The 22,189-nt window shown below is 41.5% G+C and overlaps 1 protein-coding gene across 2 annotated transcripts in view; it reads right to left on the reverse strand.

Moving 5' to 3' along the window:
* Positions 1-22,189, reverse strand: part of TBX15 (T-box transcription factor 15) — a 193,187-nt gene that overhangs the window by 19,752 nt on the left and 151,246 nt on the right. For both annotated transcript variants that reach the window (XM_056559989.1, XM_056559988.1), the window contains exon 2: positions 9,606-9,822. In XM_056559989.1, coding sequence (XP_056415964.1) covers positions 9,606-9,822 — 217 coding nt within the window. The remainder of the gene's footprint in view (positions 1-9,605; positions 9,823-22,189) is intronic.

Genomic DNA, 22,189 nt, shown 5'->3' on the forward strand with positions numbered 1-22,189 from the left:
TAGGTGTAAATTTGAAAGAGTTATGATTTTTTAAAGGCAAGGAGCAAAAAACGAAAATGCAAAAACGGAAAAACCTCCGGTCCTTAAGGGGTTAAAGGGGTACTCCGGTGAAAACCTTTTTTCTTTTAAATCAACTGGTGGCAGAAAGTTAAACATATTTGTAAATTACTTCTATTAAAAAATCTTAATCCTTCCAGTACTTATTAGCTGCTGAATGCTACAGAGAAAATTCCTTTCTTTTTGGAACACTGATGACATCACGACCACAGTGCTCTCTGCTGACATCTCTGTCCATTTTAGGAAACCATGCATAGCAGATGTATGCTAAGGGCAGCATGGTGGCTCAGTGGTTAGCACTGCTGCCTTGCAATGCTGGGGACTTGGGTTCAAATCCCACTAACGACAACAATAAATAAAGTGTTGTTGTTATTATTATTATAATAATGTCAGCAGAGAGAACTGTGGTCGTGATGTCATCAGAGAGCATTCCAAAAAGAAAAGAATTTCCTCTGTAGTATTCAGCAGCTAAAAAGTACAGGAAGGATTAAGATTTTTTAATAGAAGTAATTTACAAATATGTTTAACTTTCTACCACCAGTTGATTTAAAAGAAAAAAAGTTTTCACCAGAGTACCCCTTTAAAAACATAACCAAACCAAAATTTTTCTTCTGACCCCTATAAAACGTTTTTATTTTTCCACATACTGGGCTATATGAGGGCTCATTTTTTGTGCCGTGATCTGCAGTTTTTATTGGTACTATTTTTGTTTTGATGGAACTTTTGATTGCTTTTTATTAATATCTTTATGGTATATGAAATGACCAAAAAAGCACAATTTTGGACTTTTTTTTACGCATACGCTATCGACCGTGCGGTTTAGCTAACCTTATATCTTAAAAGCTTGGATATTTACGCACGTGGATAGGGGATACATTTCAGATCGCGGGGGGGTCCGACCGCTGGGGTCCCCCACGATCTCCTGTACGGGGCCCCAGCTTGCTAGCCAGATAGCGGGTGTCGAACCACCGCACAAAGCGGCGGCCGACACGCCCCCTCAATACAGCGCTATGGCAGAGCTGGAAATTGCCCAACTATTGTCTAGTTTACTCCACGTACATTACAGCATTAAATATGGGGCAGGTGTACATAGTATCTTTCCATAGTGTTTCTTACCATGCTTTAAGCATTATAGAGCGCACACGGCATGACTACTATCACATTAACACACTACAATAACATTACGACACATAGGTGGATGTCTACCCGTTATGCCTGCCATGTCTGCAGGGGGGAGGCACCACACAGGTTATTGTTACTGACACGTCTTCAGAGCAATAACATTACGACACATAGGTGGTTGTTTACCCGCTATGCCTGCCACGTCTGCAGGGGGAGGCACCACCCAGGTTATTGTTACTGACACGTCTTCAGCGCAATAACATTACGACACATAGGTGATTGTTTACCTGTTTTTGCCTGCTAAGTCTGCTGGGGGAGGCACCACGCAGGTTATTGTTACTGGCATGTCTTCAGAGCAATAACATTACGACACATAGGTGGTTGTTTACCCGCTATGCCTGCCACGTCTGCAGGGGGAGGCACCACGCAGGTTATTATTACTGACACGTCTTTCAGAGCAATAACATCACAACACTTACATGGTTGTTAGAGCATTAACTTTACTACACATAGGTGGTTGTTTTCCCGTAATGCCTGGCACATCAGTAGGGGATACACCACGCAGGTTATTGTTACTGACACGCCTTCAGAGCAATAATGTTACGACACATAGGTGATTGTTCATCTGTTATGCTTGCCACATCTGCAGGAGGAGGCACTACACAGTTTATTCTTACTGACACGTTGCTTCAAAGCTTAACGTTTCAATATTAGGTGCGCATATATTCGTAGTACCGGCCACGTCTGCAGGGGGATTCACTACCTAGGTATTATTGACACTTCTTCAGGTCTCACAGCTAAGGGTATGACTGACTGTGTTTAGTCAGGTCTCAGCCTCAGATAAGCTGTTACACGGAGTCTTGATTAATCTACAGGTGAACTTGCATTTCAAGGTCGTCATCTTTAAAGGTCTGTCATGTCTTCAGGTTTTATCATTGGTTTAACAAGATATTTTTGGCTGGAAATAGCAGGGATAGCACTATGTCCATGCCTGGCAATCATTTAACAGTTTCCCCCTTGCCATGTTAACAAAGGTAAGTTGGTTAATATGTACAGAAGCGGGTCTGGTTCGTTTTATGTCAGTGTGGTCGTGATTAACACAGCTGCTCAGTACTACCTGGTGACTAATTGATAGCTGCAATTCTGTTTCACGAGTTATAGCCCAGTATAGGGTATGTCAGGTGTCTAGTGTGTGAGGTATTAATTTATTATTATCATTGTCATTTATCCTATCAGGTTGATTTTTGCCCACTAAAGGCATATCCTTAGGAGGCGGTTAATGGCACACCTCTAACCGCTTTGCTAAGGTTATTGTAATTCTCACTGGTAGGTATGCAACGGTGGCAGCCACAAGCACAAGTATGAAGCCCTGAGTACATGTCTTAAAGGGGTACTCCAGTCCTGCCACTGGGGACTCCCGCAATCTTGCATTCGGCACCCACCTCTTTGAGCTGCATGCCACGCTGCCAGCTCCCAAACAGCCCGGTGCCGAACATGGGGCCGGAGTATCCTGACGTCAGACTCCATCCCCGTGTGACGTCACCCCCGCTATGCAAGTCTATGGGAGGTGGCGTCACGCCCCCTCCCATAGACTTGCATAGCGGGGGGGGCGGGCGGTGATGTCACACGGGGGCGGAGTCGTGACATCACAATACTCCGGGCCCGTGGTTGGCACCCAGCAGTTGGCGTGCAGCTCAAAGAGGTGGGTGCCGAATGCAAGATTGCGGGGGTCCCCCCGCAGTCAGACATCTTATCCCCTATGCTTTGGATAGGGGATAAGATGTCTTAGGGCCCTTTTAAGCCTGTTAAGGCTGTATTTGTGCGTGGGGTGTAAGTATTAAACACCCCTCCCCCTCTGGGCAGAGTTTACAGGAGTTAGGGAAGGGGGACATGAGTATATAACGCCCCCACGGTACCCTAAGGTGGGGCGTATGTAACATTTTGCATAACCAGCCCATCCCTCCCTTATATTATTTCATCCACCTACAAGGTATGCCCATTAAAGGCGTGCCCTCAGGAGGCGGTTAATGGCACACCTCTGATCGCTCTGCTTAGGTTATTGTAATTCTCACAGGTAGGTATCCAACGGTTGCAGCCACAAGCACGAGTATGAAGCCCTGAATACAAGTATGTGTTATGTGAACCTGTCCTGTGTGTTTCAGTACCTGTGAATCCTAATCTGTACAGAATTTTGACCCATATTCAGACCTGTTTGTCTTCGCGATCCCTCCATGGTTGGATCCTGATCCATAGCTTGGTGCTTTGCCCCTGGCCTGGAGTCTGGATTAGCTCCTGGAGTCTGTGTAACCTGAACTTGTATCCTGACCAATATTCAGACCTGTTTGTCTTTGGGGTTATCCTTAGTATGTTTCCGTATTCTTGTGTTATCCTGATGTAGTCCAGGAACCGGCGCCCAGTTGTGGAATTGTCCCCATGGTGAATTTGGCATGTAGACAGGGAAAGGGGTTCTGGGTAAGCACAGGGCACACTTTTCCCTGCCCTACATGACATTGGACCAGGAAGGAAATTTATTAAGCCCTCGGAACTGCTGACAGTTCCATATAAAGCAGTGGTCTCCAAACTGTTGACCTCCAGCTGTTGCAAAACTACAACTCTCAGCATGCCCGGACAACCGTTGGCTGTCCGAGCATGCTGGAAGTTGTAGTTTTGCAACAGCTGGGGAGACAAAGTTTGGAGATCACTGATATATATGGGAAGTTCTGTACCATCCCAGCAGCACTATTGCAAGTGTCCAGGAGGCGGATCCTTTATGCTAAGTGTCTGATTGACAGCTCTAGCACCCAATAAGGAGACCAGAATCAGCCTTTGTGACTGTGTGACCAAATAAGAGCTGTTGAAACTTAAAGGAGTCCTCCAGCGCAGTAAAACGTATCCCCCTTTGCAAAGGATAAGGGATACGTTTTTGATTGGGGGGGAGTCCACGGGTGTACGAAGTGGCGGCCAACACCCCCTCCTCTATGTATCTCTATGGCAGAGCTGGAGATACAGCGTTTGGGGATCTCCGGCTCTGCCACAAAGATACATGGGGGGGTCGACCGCTGCTTTGTGAGGGTGTTGCCACGTTCGCTTCCTGCGGACTGCCAGGGTGCTGTGCAGGAGATCGTGGGGGCTCCCAGTGGTCGGACCCCCACGATCTTAAAGGGGTACTCCGGTGGAAAACTTTTTTTTTTTTTTTTTAAATCATCTGGTGCCAGAAAGTTAAACAGATTTGTAAGTTACTTCTTAAAAAATCTTAATCCTTCCAGTGCTTATTAGCTGCTGAATACTACAGAGGAAATTCTTTTCTTTTTGGAACATAGAGCTCTCTGCTGACTTCACGAGCACAGTGCTCTCTGCTGACACGTCTGTCCATTTTAGGAACTGTCCAGAACAGCATATGCTTGCTGTGGGGATTTTCTCCTACTCTGGACAGTTCCTAAAATGGACAGAGATGTCAGCAGAGAGCTCTGTGTTCCAAAAAGAAAAGAATTTCCTCTGTAGTATTCAGCAGCTAATAAATACAGTGACCCCCCGACCTACGATGGTCCCGACATACGATAATTTCAGCATACGATCACCCTCAGAGGCAGCATCAACATACGATGCTTTTGTATTGTCGGGGCCATCGCATAAACGGCTATCCTCCAGCGCAGACTGCTTCAGCTGCCGCCGAATAGCCGTTTACGGTGCCCTGTGTGCTCCGGTGATGGTCTCCTACCTGTCCTCGGGGTTCCGGACCGTCCTCTTCATGATCCCCTCCATCGCCGGCGCTCTCCTTCGTCGTCATCACGTTGTGCGCACGCCGTCCCGTCATCCAATAGGAGCAGCGTGCGTGCGTAGTGACGTGATGACGGCGACGGAGAGCGAGGATTCCGGGGAAGCAGAGATGTCCGGAGCGTTGGGGACACCCCGGGGACGCGGCGACAGCGATGGAGGGCGACATCCCGGGCAGCGGTGATGGGTCCGGAGCGGCGGGGACAGGTGAGTACAACTTCCTATACTTTACATTGCACGGATCCCTCAACATGCGATGGTTTCAACAAACGATGGTTCATTTGGAACAGATTACCATCGTATGTTGAGGGACCACTGTACTGGAAGGATTAAGATTTTTTAATAGAAGTAATTTACAAATCTGTTTAACTTTCTGGCACCAGTTGATTTAAAAATAAAAGTTTTCCACCAGAGTACTCCTTTAAACTTATTCTCTATCCTTATGATAGGGTATATGTTTTACTGCACCGGAGTACTCCTTTAAAGACTTCCTGCTTCCAGCTATAAGAAGAAGAGTTTGAGCGCAAAACTGACTGATACAAGAGAATAATAGCACGAAAAGACGGAGCCATAAGATGGGACGGAATCTCACACACAGAGGAGACATTGATGCTTCTTCCTCCACATGGATCCAGCTAAAATTCATCCTCAGAGCAGCGATTCCTTGTGGAACGACTGAGTTTTCTATTTCTATTAATAGCGAATGCAGAATGAATGGAAAATTCCTCCCAGATTCCTCCATATAAAACCAGAGAAGTTCAGTCTTCATCTTCAGTAAATACATGACAAGACGTCTGAACTTTTTAGTAAAAAAAAAAAAATTTGGTGGAAATCATTTATTTATTTATTTTAAACATTGTTGGAATCGTATGGACTTACAGAATAAAGATAATTTGTGCTTATTACCAAGCATAAAAGCATAATGGTGTTTTTTTTCAATTTTCCCCCACACATTTTTTTTCTTTCTTCACCATATATTTTGTGGTAAAATGAGTGATGTCATTACAAAGTACAATAAGTTCTGCAAATAATAAGCGCTATAGATGGTAAATTGATGAAAAATTGGAAGAGTTATGGATTTTAAAAGATGAGGAAGAAAAAATGAAAACAAAAAAAAATTAAAAATCGCTGCGTCATTAAGAGGTTAAAATAAACTAGGCAGTTATTTGTAACAACTGGATCACAATTCATATAAACTAAACCACTGGATCACAAGTCATTGACACTAAACCACTGGGTCACAAGTCATTGACACTAAACCACTGGGTCACAAGTCATTGACACTAAACCACTGGATCACAAGTCATTGACACTAAACCACTGGATCACAAGTCATTGACACTAAACCACTGGGTCACAAGTCATTGACACTAAACCACTGGGTCACAAGTCATTGACACTAAACCACTGGATCACAAGTCATTGACACTAAACCACTGGATCACAAGTCATTGACACTAAACCACTGGGTCACAAGTCATTGACACTAAACCACTGGATCACAAGTCATTGACACTAAACCACTGGGTCACAAGTCATTGACACTAAACCACTGGGTCACAAGTCATTGACACTAAACCACTGGGTCACAAGTCATTGACACTAAACCACTGGATCACAAGTCATTGACACTAAACCACTGGGTCACAAGTCATTGACACTAAACCACTGGGTCACAAGTCATTGACACTAAACCACTGGATCATACAGTGGGGCACAAAAAGTATTTAGTCAGCCACCAATTGTACAAGTTCTCCCCCTTATAAAGATGAGGCTGTAATTATCATCATAGGTTATAACCTCAACTATGAGAGACAGAATGAGAAAAAATCCATAAAATCACATTGTCTGATTATTAAAGAATTTAATTGCAAATTATGGTGGAAAATATTTGGTCACCTACAAACAAGAAGATTTCTGGCTCTCACAGACCTTTAACTTCTTCTTTAAGAGTCTCCTCTGTCCTCCACTCGTTACCTGTATTAATGGATCCTGTTTGAACTTGTTATCAGTATAAAAGACACCTGTCCACAACCTCAAACAGTCACACTACAAACTCCACTATGGCCAAGACCAAAGAGCTGTCGAAGGACACCAGAAACAACATTGTAGACCTGCACCAGGCTGGGAAGACTGAATCTGCAATAGGCAAGCAGCTTGGTGTGAAGAAATCAACTGTGGGAGCAATTATTAGAAAATGGAAGGCATACAAGACCACTGATAATCTCCCTCCATCTGGGGCTCCATGCAAGATCTCACCCTGTGGTGTCAAAATGATCACAAGAACGGTGAGCAAAAATCCCAGAACCACACGGGGACCTAGTGAATGACCTGCAGAAAGCTGGGACCAAAGTAACAAAGGCTACCATCAGTAACACCCTACACCGCCAGGGACTCAAATCATGCAGTGCCAAACGTTTCCCCCTGCTTAAGCCAGTACATGTCCGGGCCTGTCTGAAGTTTGCTAGAGAGCATTTGGATGATCCAGAAGAGGATTGTGAGAATGTCATATCGTCAGATGAAACCAAAGTAGAACTTTTTGATAAAAACTCAACTCGTTGTGTTTGGAGGAGAAAGAATGCTGAGATGCTTCCAAAGAACACCATACCTACTGTGAGGCATGGGGGTGGAAACATCATGCTTTGGGGCTGTTTTTCAGCTAAGGGTCCAGGACAACTGATCCGTGTAAAGGAAAGAATGAATGGCGCTATGTATTGTGAGATTTTAAGTGAAAACCTCCTTCCATCAGCAAGGGCATTGAAGATGAAACGTGGCTGGGTCTTTCAGCATGACAATGATCCCAAACACACCGCCTGGGCAATGAAGGAGTGGCTTTGTAAGAAGCATTTCAAGGTCCTGGAGTGGCCTAACTAGTCTACAGATCTCAACCTCATAGAAAACCTTTGGAGGGAGTTGAAAGTCCATGTTGCCCAGTGACAGCCCCAAAACATCACTGCTCTAGAGGAGATCTGCATGGAGGAATGGGCCAAAATACCAGCAACAGTGTGTGAGAACCTTGTGAAGACAGAAAACATGTGACCTCTGTCATTACCAACAAAGGGGATATAACAAAGTATTGAGATTAACTTTTCTTATTGACCAAATACTTATTTTCCACCATAATTTAAATTCTTTAAAAATCAGACAATGTGATTTTATGGATTTTTTTTTCTCATTCTGTCTCTCATAGTTGAGGTTATAACCTATGATGGAAGTTACAGCCTCTCACCTTACAAGCCTCTCAAACTAAACCACTGGATCACAAGTCACAGACACCAAACCACTGGATCACAAGTCATTGACACTAAACCACTGGATCACAAGTTATTGACACTAAACCACTGGATCACAAGTCATTGACACTAAATCACTGGATCACAAGTCACTGACACTAAACAGCTGGATCACAAGTCATTGACACTAAACCACTGGATCACAAGTCATTGACACTAAACCACTGGATCACAAGTCATTGACACTAAACCACTGGATCACAAGTCATTGACACTAAACCACTGGATCACAAGTCATTGACACTAAACCACTGGATCACAAGTCATTGACACTAAACCACTGGATCACAAGTCATTGACACTAAACCACTGGATCACAAGTCATTGACACTAAACCACTGGATCACAAGTCATTGACACTAAATCACTGGATCACAAGTCACTGACACTAAACCACTGGATCACAAGTCAGTGACACTAAACAATTGGATCACAAGTCATTGACACTAAACCACTAGATCACTGGATCACACGCCATGGACATTAAACCACAATTATACAATTCATGGATACTAAATGAATGAATCACCAAAAAAGGAAATTATAACTCTAGATTGTAAAAGACAGATTTTGCATAAGTGGATCCGTAAGGGTGATTATTACTAATAACACAACAATACTAGAACATGAATTATGAAGGATAGAGACCACATTACATGGACACTATACAACTGGATTACTGGTGACGCTACTGGATAATAATGGACAGACACCACATCATGAGATCACAGAGCATCAAGGGATATTGAACCAAAAGATCCCCAAGGATGGACTGGTATTATCCCACTAGATCACCAGGAACCAGACATTATGCCTCTAGATCATAAGGGACTGGTATTATCCCACTAGATCACCAGGGACCAGACATTACACCTCTAGATCATAAGGGACTGGTATTATCCCACTAGATCTCCAGGGACCAGACATTAAGCCTCTAGATCATAAGGGACTGGTATTATCCCACTAGATCTCCAGGGACCAGACATTAAGCCTCTAGATCATAAGGGACTGGTATTATCCAACTAGATCACCAGGGACCAAACATTACACCTCTAGATCATAAGGGACTGGAATTATCCCACTAGATCACCAGGGACTGGACATTACACCTCTAGATCATAACGGACTGGTATTATCCCACTAGATCTCCAGGGACCAGACATTAAGCCTCTAGATCATAAGGGACTGGTGTTATCCCACTAGATCACCAGGGACCAGACATTACACCTCTAGATCATAAGGGACTGGTATTATCCCACTAGATCACCAGGACCAGATGGATCATATGCTTTCAGCCAGTCTACAGCACTGAAGTCTTCACATAGAGTCTGCCCATCTGTTGTCAGGGTTGTCTCTCACCTGCCGGCCTTGGTGATGATCATCTCTGTCCCAATGTCATGGAACCTCTTCCACAGGTCGGCACATTGCAGCTCCACTTGGATCTCGTCCATGGAGGACACAGATAGAGGTTGGGGGTCAGGGACTCGAGAAGGAGCCAATTCCGGACACGTCTCATAGGAGCAGGATGTCCTCTCCGCCAGGACCTCGGTATCTGAGCTGGTGCTGTGTTCAGAATCTGCCGGGAAGAAGAGGAGACACAGGTGAGAAGACGGTGACAGCCAAAGATTCTATACTGTACTAAACACTGACTCCAGTCACATCCAGAGCAGCAATCACAACTCTTCTGGCTGTCACTTGGAATCTGACAGCAGGAACCAGACAGACATTGCCATATCCTGAGCCTCCAGATGTAACTAAAGCTGAGATACAGTTTACAGCAGAATAGTGAGTGCAGCTCTGGGGGTGACCGGGAGATACAATATTATGTAACAGCAGAATAGTGACTGCAGCTCTGGAGGTGACTGAAGGATAAGACATGATGTAACAGCAGAATAGTGACTGCAGCTCTAAAGGATAAGACATAATGTAACAGCAGAATAGGGACTGCAGCTCTGGAGGTGACTGGAAGATACAATATTATGTAACAGCAGAATAGTGAGTGCAGCTCTAAAGGATAAGACATTATGCAACAGCAGAATAGTCAGTGCAGCTCTGGAGGTGACTGGAGGAAAAGACATGATGTTACAGCAGAATAGTGAGTGCAGTTCTAGAGGTGACTGGAGAATAAGACATGATGTAACAGCAGAATAGTGAGTGCAGCTCTGGAGGTGACTGGAGGATAAGACATGATGTTACAGCAGAATAGTGAGTGCAGCTCTGGAGGTGACTGGAGGAAATACATGACGTAATAGCAGAATAGTGAGTGCAGCTCTAGAGGTGACTGGAGAATAAGACATGATGTAACAGCAGAATAATGAGAGCTGTTCTGGAGGATAAGACATGATGTAACAGCAGAATAGTGAGTGCAGCTCTGGAGGATAAGACGAAGTTCAAGATCAGTATATTACAGTATTTTCCAACCAGGGTGCCTCCAGCTGTTGCAAGACTTCAACTCCCAGCATGCCTGGACAGCCAAAGGCTGTCCAGGCATACTGGAAGTTGTTGCTGTGCAACAGCTGGAGGCACCCTGGTTGGGAATCACTGGTATATGATATGGAGTTTCTCTGTAAGAAATGTTACACTTTTTGTGTGTTCCCTTATTTTTATGTTTAGACCCCATCTGCAATAATCCACATTCCATAAAAGAGACTCTTAGGGACTGAAGTGGTGTCTGGCAGTTTCCCCCGTCTTGGACAGTTGCATTGTGGGTGGAGAATCCTAGTGTGGATGCCTCCATACCGCCTAATGGACAATAATCCCGAGATGTAACAACATCTGGAAGCATTCGCGAGCGGCGTCCGGCATCAAGCGCCTAATCCTGTGAACAATTAGACTAATGATGAATATTCAGGCGTTAACTCCTGCGGGACAGGAGAGACGGCGCTCTATAGTCTGCAGGACGATACGCCCACATCACTGTATACATGGGGAGAACTCCTGATGTATCTCCTGACTACCTCCACATGTGCAATATATAACCTTCTCTATATGTATAGGACGGTCACATTCATGAAGAAGAATGGGGTCCATTATTACACCCTGCAGTAGGCTGGACAACAGGGACCAGAACATCGTTCTCTTTATTGGGTCATCTTGGAAGCTGACAACAAAAGGAAGTCACCACTCATGTATTCTGTGCCAACGTAATCAAATCGTCTTATTGCGACTAGTTCTCCTCAGTAGGTCCTCTGAGAAGACCAAGAAGCCACCACTTATGCGTTTCATGCAAAAATGATCACACGGCTCTTTTCGTGTGAACTGATTTCTCATTGTGATCAGTTTCTTCTGTATTGCATCTACTTAGGAGACACCGAGAAGAAGCCACCACTAACGCATTTAAAGCCAACAGGAACATAGTACTGACCGTGCACTGACAGATCTTACATTGTGACTAGTTCCTCCTTATTGTATCATCTCAGGAGGAGAGGCCAAGGAGAAGGCACAGCTTAGGAGACACCAAGAAGAAGCCACTGCTTAGGAGACACCAAGAAGAAGCCACTGCTAAGAAGATACCAAGAAGAATCCACTGATTAGGAAATACCAGGAACAAGCCACTGAATAGGAGACACCAAGAAGAAGCCACTGCTAAGAAGATACCAAGAAGAAGCCACTGCATAGGAGACACCAAGAAGAAGCCACTGCATAGGAGACACCAAGGAGAAGCCACTGCACAGGAGACACCAAGAAGAAGCCACTGCACAGGAGACACCAAGAAGAAGCCACTGCATAGGAGACACCAAGGAGAAGCCACTGCACAGGAGACACCAAGAAGAAGCCACTGCACAGGAGACACCAAGAAGAAGCCACTGCTTAGGAGACACCAAGAAGAAGCCACTGCAAAGAAGATACCAAGAAGAATCCACTGCTTAGGAAATACCAGGAACAAACCACTGAATAGGAGACACCAAGAAGAAGCCACTGCACAGGAGACACCAAGAAGAAGCCGCTGCTTAGGAAATACCACGAACAATAGGAGACACCAAGAAGAAGCCGCTGCTTAGGAGACACCAAGAAGAAGCCGCTGCTTAGGAAATACCATGAAGAAGCTGCTGCTTAGGAAATACCATGAAGAAGCCGCTGCTTAGGAAATACCACGAAGAAGCCACTCAATAGGAGACACCAAGAAGAAGCCACTGCTTAGGAAATACCAAGAAGAAGCAACTGCTTAGGAAATACCACAAAGAAGCCACTCAATAGGAGACACCAAGAAATGGCCACTGCTTAGTAGACACCAAGAAATGGCCACTGCTTAGTAGACACGAAGGAGAACTCATTGTTAACAAGTTTTATGACAATATATTCACAGAGCGCTCGTGTACTGACTACATTCTGATCTGTATCTCTTTATTGGGTCACCCTGGTTGGACTTGATGGACGTATGTCTTTTTTCAACCATACTAACTATGTAACTAACTATGTCAATCTAGAAGGAGACATTAAGATGGAGCCACACTGAAATGTTTCTATCCAGCAAGCTGATAGTACTGCCTGATTGTGTACTGATGCTACATTGTGACAGGTACCTCTGAGCTGAGTGACTTCAGAACACACCTGTTACTCACCTCACCTGGTATAAGCGGCAAGTCTTTACAGGTGGCACTGAATCAAGTCACTGGTCATGGAGGGTCACTAGTCAATCAGATGCCTTGCTAATGGCAGAGACCTACCCTTCTCTCTGCACATAGGGCTGGTTGTTCTGGCTGCGGTTCTCCACTGCATTACCATCAATGTTGGGTTGGTTTTTGGCCCTCCTGGCAGACTAAAGATATCGCTTGCCCATCCATGTGGATGCCATTGTTTACTCAATTGGAGTTAGAGGTGGTTGTGTCTTAGCCATCGGAGATAAGTATTCACAGTTTAGCTCCTTTTCATAGAAGTTTTCACCGACTGACGGAAACTGTTCTATTAGTTAACAGGATCTGCTGGCGGTGAAGCTTTTCCTGCAGGAATGGCGACGATTGTTGGAAGGTGCTAATTTTCCTGTCACCATCTTCACAGATCATGAGAATCTGGAATTTCTCCAATCGGCTCAGAGACTTAATCCATGTCAAGTATGCTGGGCACTCTTCTTCTTCATGTTGACTTCCTCCTGACTGATCGGCAAGTGGAGAAGATTCTACACACTCTCCAGATCCTTCCACATCCGGTTGGAATTATTCACATTGATCCAGTTGTATCTTTCCAAGGTTTCCAGTGTAAATCCTCCTTCAGGGTGATCTTTGTGACTTTACACCATTTACTGTGTTCACAGGAGCTAATTCTTTATAAACGTGCGTCCTTCATTCTCCTCTACTGGTGGCCCAATTGGAATGAGGACATCAAGGACATTATTGTATTAGTCTTGTATTCAGTTCAAACCGTATTCTGTATTCCAGCTAAACTTTGGGCCAAGATCTCTGTGGACGTTATCTTGGAGTTTCACAACTTTTTCTAGATGGACTCCCTGTCTGCCCCTTTGTGGATTGCCCTTGTCCTCATGACTGGCTCAGACATTCTTCAAGGGTGTATTCCAGATCTATAGGTGACTTGTAAGGCCGGGTTAACCTGATAGACTTTCCGAGTAGCTCGGAATTGATTCCATCGTAAGTTTTTGGCTGGCAAGTTGGATGTTGGTTTTTGTGCAGAATTTAGATCTTTCCGAGAGAAAGACAACAAGCAACTCAACAACAAAGCAGAAAGTTTGTTGTGTGAACCCGGCCTTACACATTACATATATTCATGTGGTTGAAATGGGTCTGGTGGAGAAAATCCAGCATGCTGACCCTGCTCTCCACCGACATCATCTGTCAGTAGGTAATTGTCCGGACCACCTGGCAGTGGGTGGATGGGACCCTTTACACAATAGTTGGTATTGGTTTGGCAGGATACGGTGCTTCTATATTACATATGACCTACCCACCTCACCTGCAGAATGGTTCTATCCGCTGCCTTGCTATGGTTCCTGGCTATACTCTTGTCTTATTTCCTTTTCTTCTGGATCATAAATCACTGATTATATCTCCCATGATGCCTGAGGACAAGGCCCTGGACTGACCATAGATGATCAGCTCTCCTCCATTATACACATGTTCGGACGTTCCGCTGACATGCGCTGTGAACCGTCTGGGAGAGGTTAGAGGATGTTTTGACTGTCAGGCGGTGATAATGTGTCTGGCAGCGCACAGATATGATTGCGGTGAGTGCTGAATTATTCAACCTATTTTCCATGTGATTCCCATTACAGACGCCTCTGCTCCACACAAGGTCACATCATCTGCTACAGGAAGCCCAAGACTCCTGGATTCTCATCTTACAACACGGAGCAAAAATCTCAATAGTCTGAACAATGGCTTCCTGCAGGTATAGAAACCGGCATCATCTGCAAAACCACACCCCCTCCCCCTCCAATACTATACTATACCTACTATATATAACACACACCACATATATATATACCACACCCCCTCCAATACTATACTATACCTACTATATATAACACACACCACATATATATACCACACCCCTCCAATACTATACTATACCTACTATATATAACACACACACCACTATATATATACCACACCCCTTCCAATACTATACTATACTATACCTACTATATATAACACACACCACATATATATACCACACCCCTCCAATACTATACTATACCTACTATATATAACACACACCACATATATATATATATATATATATACCACACCCCCTCCAATACTATACTATGCCTACTATATATAACACACACACCACTATATATATACCACACCCCCTCCCCCTCCAATACTATACTATACCTACTATATATAACACACACCACATATATATACCACACCCCCTCCCCCTCCAATACTATACTATGCCTACTATATATAACACACACACCACTATATATATACCACACCCCCTCCCCCTCCAATACTATACTATACCTACTATATATAACACACACCACATATATATACCACACCCCCTCCCCCTCCAATACTATACTATACCTACTATATATAACACACACCACTATATATATACCACACCCCCTCCCCCTCCAATACTATACTATACCTACTATATATAACACACACCACATATATATACCACACCCCCTCCAATACTATACTATACCTACTATATATAACACACACCACATATATATACCACACCCCCTCCAATACTATACTATACCTACTATATATAACACACACCACATATATATACCACACCCCCTCCAATACTATACTATACCTACTATATATAACACACACCACATATATATATACCACACCCCTCCATACTATACTATACCTACTATATATAACACACACCACATATATATATACCACACCCCTTCCAATACTATACTATACCTACTATATATAACACACACCACATATATATACCACACCCCCTCCAATACTATACTATACCTACTATATATAACACACACCACATATATATATATATATATATATATATATATATACCACACCCCCTCCAATACTATACTATGCCTACTATATATAACACACACCACATATATATACCACACCCCCTCCAATACTATACTATACCTACTATATATAACACACACCACATATATATATACCACACCCCTCCATACTATACTATACCTACTATATATAACACACACCACATATATATATACCACACCCCTTCCAATACTATACTATACCTACTATATATAACACACACCACATATATATACCACACCCCCTCCAATACTATACTATACCTACTATATATAACACACACCACATATATATATATATATATATATATATATATATACCACACCCCCTCCAATACTATACTATGCCTACTATATATAACACACACACCACTATATATATACCACACCCCCTCCAATACTATACTATACCTACTATATATAACACACACCACATATATATACCACACCCCTCCAATACTATACTATACCTACTATATATAACACACACCACATATATATATACCACACCCCTTCCAATACTATACTATACCTACTATATATAACACACACCACATATATATACCACACCCCCTCCAATACTATACTATACCTACTATATATAACACACACCACATATATATATATATATATATATATATATATATATATATATATACCACACCCCCTCCAATACTATACTATACCTACTATATATAACACACACCACATATATATATACCACACCCCCTCCAATACTATACTATACCTACTATATATAACACACACCACATATATATACCACACCCCCTCCAATACTATACTATACCTACTATATATAACACACACCACATATATATATACCACACCCCTCCATACTATACTATACCTACTATATATAACACACACCACATATATATATACCACACCCCTTCCAATACTATACTATACCTACTATATATAACACACACCACATATATATATACCACACCCCCTCCCCCTCCAATACTATACTATGCCTACTATATATAACACACACACCACATATATATACCACACCCCCTCCAATACTATACTATACCTACTATATATAACACACACCACATATATATATATATATATATATATATATATATATACCACACCCCCTCCAATACTATACTATGCCTACTATATATAACACACACACCACTATATATATACCACACCCCCTCCAATACTATACTATACCTACTATATATAACACACACCACATATATATATATATATATATATATATATACCACACCCCCTCCAATACTATACTATGCCTACTATATATAACACACACACCACTATATATATACCACACCCCCTCCCCCTCCAATACTATACTATACCTACTATATATAACACACACCACATATATATACCACACCCCCTCCAATACTATACTATGCCTACTATATATAACACACACCACATATATATATATATATATATATACCACACCCCCTCCAATACTATACTATACCTACTATATATAACACACACCACATATATATACCACACCCCCTCCCCCTCCAATACTATACCTACTATATATAACACACACCACATATATATACCACACCCCCTCCAATACTATACTATACCTACTATATATAACACACACCACATATATATACCACACCCCCTCCCCCTCCAATACTATACCTACTATATATAACACACACCACATATATATACCACACCCCCTCCAATACTATACTATACCTACTATATATAACACACACCACACATATATATATATATATATATATATATATATATATATATATATACCACACCCCCTCCAATACTATACTATACCTACTATATATAACACACACCACATATATATATATATATATATATATATATATATATATATTTATATATTTATATATATATATATATATCACACCCCCTCTAATAATATGCTATGCCTACTATATATAACACACCCACCACATGAACATGCCTAATATATATATATATATAAATCAGAAGATAAGACAGCGCCGGGGATAGACCTCTGTGCATGTGGTTGCCCAGGATTAAAGTACAGCAACTCCAGAAATCACTGCGCCAGTCAGGTCTTGGATCATGTAGAAAACTGGAAATGTATATATATCACCCACCACATGAGCATGCCATGCCTACTATATATATATATATTTCTATATATCCCACATCCACTCCATAAATGCCACGCCCGCCCCATATACAGTATCTGACATAGATACACCACTCACAGCCTGTATAAAGGTGTTTAAAGGGGTTATCTAGGGGGAAAAAATTTATATATATATATATATATATATATATCTCAACTGGGTCCAGAAAGTTAAACATATTTGTAAATTACCTCTATTTCAAAATCTTAATCCTTCCAGTACTTACCAGCTGCTGTATGATCCAGAGGAAGTTGTGTAGTTCTTTCCAGTCTGACCACAGTGCTCTCTGCTGACACCTCTGTCCATGTCAGGAACTGTCCAGATTAGAAGCATATCCCCATAGAAAACCTCTCCTGCTCAGGACAGTTCCTGACAAGGACAGAGGTGTCAGCAGAGAGCACTGTGGTCAGACAGAAAAGAACTACACAACTTCCTGTATAGCATACAGCAGCGGATAAGTACTGAAAGGGTTAAGGTTTTGAAACAAAAGTAATTTACAAATCTATTTAACTTTTTGGCACCAGGTGATAAAAAAAAATAATAATTTCGACCGGAGTACCCCTTTAAGCCAGATGGTCAGTAGCGTTAGAGACATCACCTTTACCCTCAGCTTCTTTACAAGGCAGTGGTGGTCTTGGAGTGGTTTGGGGTCATTATCATGTGTGACTACTGCCCCGCGGCCCAGTCTGAACCAAAAAGGTTTATCTTGGTGTCACTGGACCACGGGACATGGTTCCGGTATCCCATGACCTTAGTCTTCAACAAACCCCTTCAACCTCTGCAGCAATGCTGGCAGCACTCATATGTCTATTTCCCAAAGACAACCTCTGCAGCAATGCTGGCAGCACTCATATGTCTATTTCCCAAAGACAACCTCTGCAGCAATGCTGGCAGCACTCATATGTCTATTTCCCAAAGAAAACCTCTGCAGCAATGCTGGCAGCACTCATATGTCTATTTCCCAAAGACAACCTCTGCATGTGCCCCAAACTCCTTTGGACCATGACGAGGCCTGTTCTGAGAGGAACCAAACTTAAGACACCTGTTTCCATTGACATTCATACTTTCATATACAGAGATAGCCACAATACTCTTATATACAGTGACATCCACAATACACATATATACAGTGATATCCACAATACTCTTATATACAGTGATATCCACAATACTCTTATATACAGTGACATCCACAATACACATATATACAGTGATATCCACAATACTCCTATATACAGTGTTATCCACAATATTCCCCATATACAGTGTTATCCACAATACTCCTATATACAGTGTTATCCACAATACTCCTATATACAGTGATATCCACAATACTCTTATATACAGTGATATCCACAATACTCTTATATACAGTGATATCCACAATACTCTTATATACAGTGACATCCACAATACTCTTATATACAGTGACATCCACAATACTCTTATATACAGTGATATCCACAATGCTCCAATATACAGTGATATCCACAATGCTCCTATATACAGTGATATTAACAATATTCCTATATACAGTGATATCCACAATACTCTTATATACAGTGATATCCACAATGCTCCAATATACAGTGATATCCACAATGCTCCTATATACAGTGATATTAACAATATTCCTATATACAGTGATATCCACAATACTCTTATATACAGTGATATCCACAATACTCCTATATACAGTGATATCCACAATACTCCTATATATAGGGATATCCACAATACTCCTATATACAGTGATATCCACAAGGCTCCTATATACAGTGATATCCACAAAACTCCTATATACAGTGATATCCACAATACTCCTATATACAGGGATATCCACAATACTCCTATATACAGGGATATCCACAATACTCCTATATACAGGGATATCCACAATACTCCTATATACAGTGATATCCACAATGCTCCTATATACAGGGATATCCACAATACTCCTATATACAGTGATATCCACAATACTCTTATATACAGTGATATCCACAATACTCTTATATACAGTGATATCCACAATACTCTTATATACAGTGATATCCACAATACTCTTATATACAGTGATATCCACAATACTCCTATATACAGTGATATCCACAAGGCTCCTATATACAGTGATATCCACAAAACTCCTATATACAGTGATATCCACAATACTCTTATATACAGTGATATCCACAAGGCTCCTATATACAGTGATATCCACAAAACTCCTATATACAGTGATATCCACAATACTCCTATATACAGGGATATCCACAATACTCCTATATACAGGGATATCCACAATACTCCTATATACAGTGATATCCACAATACTCCTATATACAGTGATATCCACAATACTCCTATATACAGTAATATCCACAATACTCCTATATACAGTGATATCCACAATACTCCTATATACAGTGATATCCACAATACTCCTATATACAGTGATATCCACAATATTCCTATATACAGTGATATCCACAATACTCCTATATACAGTGATATCCACAATACTCCTATATACAGTGATATCCACAATACTCCTATATACAGTGATATCCACAATACTCCTATATACAGTGATATCCACAATACTCCTATATACAGTGATATCCACAATACTCCTATATACAGTGTTATCCACAATACTCCTATATACAGTGATATCCACAATACTCTTATATACAGTGACATCCACAATACTCTTATATACAGTGATATCCACAATACTCCTATATACAGTGTTATCCACAATACTCCTATATACAGTGATATCCACAATACTCTTATATACAGTGACATCCACAATACTCTTATATACAGTGATATCCACAATACTCTTATATACAGTGATATCCACAATACTCCTACAGTCATGGCCGTAAATGTTGTCACCCCAGAAATTTTTCTATAAGATGAAGTATTTCTCACAGGAAAGGATTGCAGTAACACAGGTTTTTTCCCTTTGTATATATATATATATATATAGATCTCCTCTCCTCTGTATATATATATCTCCTCTCCTCTGTATATATATATATAGATCTCCTCTCCTCTGTATATATATATCTCCTCTCCTCTGTATATATATATATAGATCTCCTCTCCTCTGTATATATATATAGATCTCCTCTCCTCTGTATATATATATATAGATCTCCTCTCCTCTGTATATATATATATATATATATATATATATATATAGATCTCCTCTCCTCTGTATATATATATATTGCAGTAACACAGGTTTTGCTATACACATGTTTATTCCCTTTGTGTATATATATATATAGATCTCCTCTCCTCTGTATATATATATATAGATCTCCTCTCCTCTGTATATATATATATATATATATATATATAGATCTCCTCTCCTCTGTATATATATATATAGATCTCCTCTCCTCTGTATATATATATATATATATATATATCTCCTCTGTATATATATATATATATATCTCCTCTCCTCTGTATATATATATATTGCAGTAACACAGGTTTTGCTATACACATGTTTATTCCCTTTGTTTGTATTGGAACTAAACCAAAAAAGGAGGAAAAAAAGCAAATCGGACAAAATGTCACCAAACTCCAAAAATGGGCTGGACACAATTATTGGCACCTTAACTTAATATTTGGTTGCACCCTTTCGAAAAAATATGTGAAATCAGTGTCTTCCTAGAACCATCAATAAGCTTCTTACACCTCTCAGCCGGAATGTTGGACCACTCTTTCTATAAGCATCAATAAGCTTCTTACACCTCTCAGCCGGAATGTTGGACCACTCTTCCTATAAGCATCAATAAGCTTCTTACATCTCTCAGTCGGAATGTTGGACCACTCTTCCTATAAGCATCAATAAGCTTCTTACACCTCTCAGCCGGAATGTTGGACCACTCTTCCTATAACCATCAATAAGCTTCTTACACCTCTCAGCCGGAATGTTGGACCACTCTTCCTATAAGCATCAATAAGCTTCTTACACCTCTCAGCCGGAATGTTGGACCACTCTTCCTATAAGCATCAATAAGCTTCTTACACCTCTCAGCCGGAATGTTGGACCACTCTTCCTTTACAAACTGCTCCCGGTCTCTTATTGGACGGCGCCTTTTCCCAACAGTAATTATAAGATCTCTCCACAGGTGATCAATGGGATTTAGATCTGGACTCATTGCTGACACTTCAGAACTCTCCAGCGCTTTGTTGTCATCCATTTCTGGGGCTTTTTGAGGTATGTTTGGGGTCATTGTCCTGCTGGAAGACCCAAG

Source organism: Hyla sarda, chromosome 2 (assembly GCF_029499605.1).
Source record: "Hyla sarda isolate aHylSar1 chromosome 2, aHylSar1.hap1, whole genome shotgun sequence".
NCBI classification, from domain to species: Eukaryota; Metazoa; Chordata; class Amphibia; order Anura; family Hylidae; genus Hyla; species Hyla sarda.